General features: G+C 40.3%; 1 protein-coding gene across 3 annotated transcripts; it reads left to right on the top strand.

Moving 5' to 3' along the window:
• The first annotated feature begins 3,725 nt into the window (after positions 1-3,725).
• On the top strand, positions 3,726-8,282 carry LOC125376129 (multiple epidermal growth factor-like domains protein 6). 3 transcript variants are annotated; one of them, XM_048387845.1, is made up of 6 exons: positions 3,838-3,856; positions 4,022-4,075; positions 4,857-4,915; positions 5,566-6,465; positions 6,740-6,971; positions 7,235-8,282. In XM_048387845.1, exons 2-6 carry the CDS (start codon positions 4,041-4,043, stop codon positions 7,569-7,571), a joined length of 1,563 nt encoding a protein of 520 aa, XP_048243802.1. In that variant the 5' UTR covers positions 3,838-3,856; positions 4,022-4,040; the 3' UTR covers positions 7,572-8,282. The 3 variants fall into 3 exon arrangements, with proteins under 3 accessions (XP_048243803.1, XP_048243802.1, XP_048243804.1); XM_048387846.1 differs by lacking the exons at positions 3,838-3,856; positions 4,022-4,075 and adding an exon at positions 3,726-3,753 and having other exon boundaries at positions 7,235-8,281; XM_048387847.1 differs by lacking the exon at positions 3,838-3,856 and having other exon boundaries at positions 3,863-4,075; positions 7,239-7,369.
• The last annotated feature ends 628 nt before the right edge of the window (positions 8,283-8,910 follow it).

The following is an 8,910-nucleotide window of genomic DNA, read 5'->3' as shown; positions in this document are numbered from 1 at the left end:
GAATAGCTTGTAAACACTTGTACTATTTTCTATTCCATATTAGAAAATGGCACTACGCCCATATGACGTTTCTTGAACGGTGAATTATGTCCGCAGAGTAACTGTATAACATAGAAAAGTGGTTCACGATTAAAACGCACACAAATTGCCGACTTAAAGGAATCCAGGAAATCGATATTGTAACATAAACTATTGAACTGTTTGAATTTCTCAAACAAAATATTTAGTGAAATAATTGTGGTACCCCTAGTTATGCAAATTTAAAACGCCTGACATGTTTGTAAATCTCAAAAGAAAAAAGATAACGGGTAAAACATATTGCTTTTTCGTCAGGCTAGAATCAATAGTCCCAGCGGCGCAGCGGTGACTTGTTGTTTAAAGCTATGCCAGGATTAATTCCAATCCCGAGATTCCATCGATTCTGTTTCTTGGTACATTAACACCGCACCGTGCTCATGGGTTTCACAAACATTGTTTCGATGTGCTATAACTGGAGTACATGTTCACAAGTCGGCCTCAATGCCAACACATTCGCACACACTCAACAGGTCGTCAAAATACAGCGTCACCGGCGTAATTTGACACATCAACAGTTCCGAAGATTTATACCATGATGAATTCGTACATTACGTCGTTAATACAATGACTTTTCCCGGATGTAAAGAATGCGAGGCGTAGCCTTATATCTGAATTGTGTGTTGTAATCACAGAAGAAACTGAGCCTTTATCTGTTATCTGAATATGCACACCACTGTTGCGGACATCTAACAGCAGGGCAAATGGTAGTGTGGCTGACCGTGCCGTTGTCAGATGTATGCAAATGATAATGTAGTGTGCTAATAATTTAAAAAAATATATATAAAACTCAAAACAAGACCCGTGACGATCCGGGGTAGAATAGGTCTTCAGCAATCCATGCTTGCCGTAAAAGGCGACTATGCTTGTCGTAAGTGGCGACTGACGGGATCGGGTGGTCTGGCTCGCTGACTTGGTTGATGCATGTCATCGATCCCAATTGCGTGGATCGATGTTCATAATGTCAATCACTGGATTGTCTGGTCAAGATGGTAAAATATGCATTCTCTTCTTATTTAAACGTGCTTGAGTTCTGAAATGGTCAGCACATTGAAACCGGGTGCCGTGCCAAGAATTAGTAACGTGTTAGTTTTCAAATCCAATATTCTTCTTCTATCTCATGAACATCACATTGCATTAAGTATTTTACTGGTTGTATGACTTGAGATAAGTAAAGTGAGAGCTTCACCTGAAAGCTGACATGAAAATGTACACGTACGTGTAAATGAGATGAAGATCCGTACAAGCCGCGTGCCAATGAAAAGTTGTGCCTACTTAGAAATAACAGTGAATACAGACTTCCGATCAGAAAGAAGGCTGGCGAAATGTAAATAAATTAGAGCCTTTTACAAAACTACAGATTCTCCAGAAAACATTTCACCACCGAGTCGCGTAGAACGAATCCGTCTTTGTTCGATATTTATGCATCTGAATAAACACACATGAATAAGACTGAAAGGTTACCTTGACTATGTGTGAACAAATCCATCGCGAAGTCACTGTTTCATCGAACAAGCTAGATAATATGTACATGTGACCTGTGAGTGAACTGCTGACATGTAGAAACCTCCATGAACGTCATACACGATACTGCCATTTATCATTATAAACTGATTGCATGTCTGCTTCCTCCGAGATTTGTAAATAGCATACGGATGACGGCCTATCGTGTGTATCATGTACATGATTCTTATGTAGACATTTCGGTGGTGAGGTGAAGTGAGGTGAAATGGGGATTAACGTCGCGTTCAATATTATTGCATTTATTAAGCGTGTATGTACGTGTGTGTGGCTGCTTGTACTAGTCCGGACTAATGCCGAATTTATAGTGCTAGCCCACTGAGATACTATGCAGCATGCCCTCTCAGACACTGACTCAGAGCCGACCTTGTTTTGGGCCACAACAAGTATATTAATCTTTTAACGTCACTTGGTACATGACGCGGCCGAGGATCTAACCCGCGACCTTCCGCTCACTCTCCGAGTGGCCGCTCGGATATATATATCTTTAATTTCTACTTGATTGTTTGTAGTAGATGCAATGAAAAGTATATCGGAAAGACAAAACTTAAATTAAAAAGAAGAATGAATCTTCACCGTTCACAAATAAAGCAGCCACACAACCGCACCATTCCACTCAGTGAACATTTAGAAGCATGTGGAAACGGCAACTTTTTAGTTTTCCCGCTATATAAGCTAAATTTTGACCATGAACCTACATTGTTTCAAAAAGAGCAACATTTCATTCATAAATACGCGCCTAAGGCGTAAGTTATTTGTCCATTTTCACCTTGGTATTGTGACGTCATAGTTTCCTAAATGTTATGACGTCACGTAACTATATGTTACTACTTCATGTCCGTTATTCAGTTATGGCCTAATGAGGCTCGAGGTACGAGTTGAAAGCGCTAGCCTATTAAAACTGTGTTCAATCTTACTCCACTTATTTAATTATTACTATATATACGTATCCATATGTGTGTGTGTGTGTGTGTGTGTGTGTGTGTGTGTGTGTATTAACATGTTAACGACATACATGTGTATTCTGCCAATTTTGAAAACACACGATTCTGATTGTCAGCCATTGTTTGTAGGTATTTTGAAGTAATGATGTGTTTATGTACAATTATAGATTACAAAGTGCAGAATTTCTGTTTCTGTAATTTTCAAAGTATATGTCTCAATAGATGACGGAAAGAAAACACGATAGCAATCGACTATATTTCCAGTTTTGGGGACAACAGTGAACTTAAAATTTAGTTCCTTCCTACATTCGACGGTGTCGTCATATCACGTGCGTCACAGTGAATGGTATGACGGGGTGGTGGCGACGTGCGTTGTAGGCCAACAACCTTCTATGGCTTTCTCCATCTTCTTAGAGGTATGTTATTTAGTATTTCAGGCGATAGTGCAGTTTGTCTGCCATATATGAGTTAGTCAAGTGAAGCCAACTTTAGCTTGTTTACGAGCCGCTGTGCTACACAACTTCCAGTGACTGAAAAATAGGTAATCGTATTGTTACGATATATAAGATCAATGTTCGTCTTATACAGCGCCTTACTTCTATATGGGCTAGTATAGGTGTTTCTTTAATTTATATCGAAAGTCCACTCAAAACACTAGAATCAAACACTGACGTTTCACTGAATATTTTCGCTAACGACAAAGACTTTGCGTTTAATTTTGTGTCATGTCGGTAAGTGTTCCTGATTCAAATTCCGTTTCAGGTAACCTAGCTCCACATTGAATACATATAATGTTGATCTTGTAATTAATAAGAATAGCTCCACTAAGACACGTGTATAATAACTGTGTGTTGATGTCATATTTCACAGAATCTATACTCATAAAGTGAGAACGAGCATAAGTGTGGTGCTGAAAAACCTACTAACATACTCGGGGCGAACCGGGATTCGAGCTCACATTCAAAGGTTTCTGGCATGCCTAAGGGACGCATCTCTGCATAGCGATTTGCAACTGCCTGAACCATAAAATAAGCACTAACGAAGTTAATATATTTGTCTTTGAACTTTATTGTGTATTTGTAGACGATCATAGCACACTGACGATCATGTTGAAAGCCTTTTTAGTCTCATCTAGAGTATTTTTCATTCTTCAGTTCAGCGGTCATGTCAGTGGGTCACCCTGGAGGGCAAAGGATGCGCGTTTATGACAAAGGTGAGTAGTAATTGTTTCCTTGATTGGGTCAAGGCTTGTATGTTTCTGTTTCCTTCGACAAGCTTGGTTATTTGCCATCATTTTGTTGGGAGCTGCAAGAGGGGTAAGTCATGTTTGCCGTTTCTGCTGCCGATCAGATTAATTTTTTTTCATCATGAGTTCAAAAATAGTAGAGGAAAATAAAACCAAAAGATCACTTTTGATATGCTTTTCATCTAACATGTTTTAATTGCTGCAGATTCAAGATAAGTAATGGCATTTTTTTTAGAAATCAGAGAGAGTAACTTATGTTGTTGCATCCTGCTCAGGAGTCATTGTACAGGTAATGCCAGCAACTTCATTTTGACTTTTTTAATCAACTGTTTTAATTGTGTGCACAATATATTACAATTTAGTACTTAAGCGAAGTATAAATCGATTTTTTTTTTGAAGATTTTGACAGAACAGAACATAACTATTATTTTTACGTTTTGGTTTAATAAATTACGAAATTGCATGAAATATCGAACAAAATTGACAACCGCTGCCTTGTAAGGACCATGTGTACTATAACTATATTATATTTAATAATTATATTTTCTTACCGAAAAGTGCCATTGTCATTTGCATGTGCAAAAGCCCCCTGAATGAAGAAAGATTTACTTGAATATTTTTAATATCGGTGTGCACATCAATACGCATAACCATACTGAGGCTACATGTAGTTGCACTGAATAATTTGCAGATACACTTGCAGATAACTTTGTTTTTTTAACTTTGAAAGTCTCTTCAGGTTTGTTTGTTTGTTTGTTGTTTAACGCCGCACTCAGCAATATCCCAGCTATATGATGGCGGTCTGTAAATAATGGAGTCTTGACCAGACAATCCAGTGATTGACATCATGATCATCGATCCACGCAATTGGGATCGATGACATGCATCAACCAAGTCAGGGAGCCTCACCACCCGATCCCGTTAGTCGCTTCTTACGACAAGCATAGTCGCTTTTTACGGCAAGCATTGATTGCTGAAGACCCATTCTACACCGGATCTTCATGGAGGGTGCACATGATTTTAAAGCATTTCATATTTTTAGTTTTAGGTTGTTTAAATTATATTTTCAGCTGCAAAATGTTAACCTACTTGGCCGTAGTCTGTCTCCTGTTCGCGCCTGTGCAAGGAGGTAACTATGACTTTCAGTTTCGACATCCCACATCATGTAGCGGGACTGTTGGCCATGCTCGCAGTTTCCAAACACAACCTCCCAACATTAGGAATGTGCAACCGAGATATGAAACAACAGTCTTTGTTCCCATTTGAGGCATTAACAGGCGACTTGTATATCGAATAAAGTGAGTGACTGAATGTTGTTTAACGTCGTAATATATTTGACCATGGTGTGGTCTGCTTGGTTTCATGAAATGAATTAAAATGTTATGAAAATTGCGTTTGCAATTTTAACTGATGTTTTTCAGTCACGAACGTAGACATTTTAGAAATAAAATTTGTTTGGCCATCATGTGTGGCTAATAGATGCTGGATAGGCCCAGAATTGTTATTGTAAGATCACGAGACAAAAGTCCGCCTGATCTAATATTACAATGTTAGACTAAAGTTGTGACGCCGAAAATTGTGCAAGAGCCACAGACCCGTGGCTCTACACCCGTTGTATAGGTGAACTATGGCCCGGGGATCTATTTGGTGCTGGCCTTGCCGAATGTAACTACTCGGGTTGATGGAAGGCGCGTTCATGTAGTGAAAGACATGAGACATTTTGTGTCCATAGACGGAACTCCTATTGGTGTGACTCCGCATTCAATTGTTGCATTTCAGAATGTCGTTCTGGTTTCACGGGGTATAAATGTGCCACAAGGTGTGCCCCAGGCTGCCACAACGGAAGCTGTAGTCTACAACGCCATGGTGGAATAGCATGTGACGATGGTTGCAATGATGGCTTTTCTGGGGAATCATGTCGTACCCGCTGCTCTGGACAATGCGAACGCTGTGAGCGATATCAGAGTGAAACTTGTCTGCAATGCAACTCTGGGTATTATGGTGACTTTTGCCAACATAACTGCGGATCTTGTGGGGCGGCCGGGTGTGATAAGGATGGAATGTGTAACGAGCGACCTCTTAATTGTGATGGTGGAGTTATTTGCGGGAAGACATGTATCCAGAATTGCCGGCGGTGCACCCACACTGGAACGTGCAGTGTCTGCCAGCAAAACTATGTGGGCGACAGTTGCCAAAAGCTTTGTAAGAACTGCCTTGGAACATGCACACCAGCTGGCTGTCTCGATGGCTGCAGATGTGGGTATACTGGTCTGTTTTGTCAGAAGCAGTGCAGCAGCAAGTGCTCGGAAACCTGTAGCAACAATGGAAGCTTGTCCAGGGACATGTGCGACAGTGTGGATGGAACTTGTCTTGAAGGTTGCAAAGATGGCCATTTTGGAGAACGGTGCCAGCACGGGTGTAATAAGAATTGCAAATTGAACATCTGCGTCCAAGAAGGCGGGAAATGTCGCCATGGCTGTAACAGTGGGTACTATGGTGAAAGCTGTGAACATGCTTGCGACAACTGTCAGAAGAACAGGTGTTCCAGGAATGGACGTTGCTATGAATGTAAAAATGGTTATTTCGGCCCGGACTGTGACCTGACATGTGAATCCATATGCAGCTTTTCTTGTGAGAGGTACACTGGAGTCTGCGTGGCCAAAAACACAACAGCCGATGGTAAGATATGTTTACCGAGCTTCATCATATATAGCGATCATTCCATATTCACCCTCGATCGCACTTTTCATGCTTACCGTTAATAAGGAATGGGACATTACCCGAATTATGTGGAGCCAATACTTGATTAGTACGACATTATTGGATTTTTCTTTCATTATCGCATCGTATTTATTAAATCAAATGATTCAGTATTGAAGGGTGCTTTATCAGTGGTATATGATCCTATCTGTTAATTAAATATGTTAATTCAAATCCTTATTTATGGTTTCAGTCACCAAACAAACAAGCGGCGCTACACGAGTGGGTCAGTTGTCCGTCGTCAGTTCGTCGACCCAGAACATCTCCGAAATCAATCTGGCAGAAGCGAAATCAAAACTGACCGCTGGTTCGCGAGGCATCGTGTTCTGGTCATGCATTGCCGCCGGCCTCGCTGTGACTACAGTCCTCACCCTGACCTGCATTGGCTTATGCCGACACAGATCCAAGAAACGGCGTTTGCAAAGGCATAATAATAGTCCTTACCTTCTTGGCATCATATAAGTCGCAAATGCATAAAAGCATGCTATACAATGCGTAAATTACAGTCATGTTATGGAAATCCAAAGTCATCTCTGTATTTTGAGAGGTAGGGTTGAATACGTAGAGGCGTGGACATATTTGTTTTCCGAAATGAATAACTATCAATTGAATATGGATATAAATACCAACGAATGAAACAGTCAGCATCCTCGCATGGCATTTACAGCTTCATGTTCTGTTTCCCCAGGAAGATGGAGACGATTCCCCAGGCACCTAAAATAAGCCAAGAAGACCTTGCTCCGGAAGTGCCTTCTTCGGGCAGACCCTATGCCTGCCAAAATGACTATGAGGAAATACCTGACTTGTCTTATGAAATCCCTGTTTTGACCCGAGTTAATATGGATGAGCACCAGACCGTTGTAAGAGGAGGAGACGCCCGCCCTGCAGGAGACGGCAAGATGCCAAGGAAGGTTTACCTGAAGGACAACACGAGAAGGTGCAGATCTAAAGATGTCCATGTAAACAAGTACCTGTCCGTTGTGGACACTGCTTCCACGGATGGATACCTGGACATCATAGGCTGACTCTAGCCGTATGTTGTGCCTGGTGCACATACTTTAATAATGGACGGATACAATTACTGTCTCTACTGCAGACAGTGTGTTTTTTCCTTACTATGTCAACATAATGAATATTCCCGGAATGTTTAAATAGGGGGATAACTTGTACATAAGCGGAAACATTTATTGGTTTTGTTGAGAAGTTTAAACGCACTTTCTGGTTAATTCACGGTTGAAAACCTAGACCTTGTGTTTCTAATAATGTTAGTGATAGTTGTAAATATATACCTCGGTGTGTCAGTTTGATGTGAAAGGACACTCCCGAAGCGATGAAGGTCATATTGAAACTCACGATCACACGTTCCTGTGCAGCCTTCAAATGCTTGACGATTTGTCAATACCATTGTGAAAAAGAACAAAATTTGTTACAAAGTTTCACAAATCAGGCAGAGTTTATGTAGCGGAAGTGGCCATTGACGATTGTTCCGTATGTAAAATTATGTAAATATATTCTTACTTTTATTGTATATCTTTAGTCATCATAAAAAAAAAATTGTTTTACTTTACATTTTCGCTAATACTTGTATATATTTGAGATATGGAATATTCTTTTCATACTCTGAAATTTGTACATTTTATTTTTTTATTATAATATTTTAAAGAACACTATGCCTCATGATTCTGTAAAAAAAGCAATGTTGATGTAATCGCTTTTTTAAATAAAAAGGAATGGATTAAATGGGTACTCTGTGATGTTCTCAAGGGAGATAGAGGTTGACAGCTCGAGTCAACTCGCGCGTTAGATTCATGACAGTGCACTCTACATCAGGAAGTATTAAGTGGTGATTTTCCTGTCAGTGAACACGTATTGAGAGTGTGCCCTGAATTAGAAATATATCGACATGTAACATCATAAGGCGAATCACCCAAGGGCAGGTAGATGTAAATGTACATCGGTAACTATTCCTGCAGTGTTTAATATGCATCAGAATGGATAACAGATCAATGAAGATCCGGGGTAGAATAGGTCTGCAGCAACCCATGCTTGTCGAAAGAGGCGACTAACGGGATCGGGTGGTTGACGCATGTCATCATACCCCAATTGCGTAGATCGATGCTCACGGTATCAATCACTTGATTGTTTGGTCCAGATTCAATTATTTACAGTCAGCCGTCATTTATCAGGAATATTGCTGAGTGTGGCGTTGAACAACAAAGAAACAAACAAACAAACAGGGTGGATAACATAGGAAACTAAAAAAAACCAGATTTCTTCAAGACAACGTCTTCCTCACCACAATGGTTTTTCTCAAGGTATAAACATACCTTACAGCATAGTGAGTGAGTGAGTTTCGCACTATTG

The sequence above is a fragment of the Haliotis rufescens genome, unplaced genomic scaffold, assembly GCF_023055435.1.
Source record: "Haliotis rufescens isolate VD_foot unplaced genomic scaffold, xgHalRufe1.0.p SCAF_7, whole genome shotgun sequence".
NCBI lineage: Eukaryota > Metazoa > Mollusca > Gastropoda > Lepetellida > Haliotidae > Haliotis > Haliotis rufescens.
This window is presented reverse-complemented; position numbering and strand designations above follow the sequence as displayed.

Excerpts from the sequence above, each read along its gene's own strand:
- LOC125376129 (XM_048387845.1), top strand. The coding sequence starts at position 4,041 with ATGTTGTTGCATCCTGCTCAGGAGTCATTGTACAG. Across the intron at positions 4,916-5,565 it reads GTTCGCGCCTGTGCAAGGAG|AATGTCGTTCTGGTTTCACG; the intron begins GTAACTATGACT and ends GTTGCATTTCAG. Across the intron at positions 6,972-7,234 it reads AAGAAACGGCGTTTGCAAAG|GAAGATGGAGACGATTCCCC; the intron begins GCATAATAATAG and ends CTGTTTCCCCAG.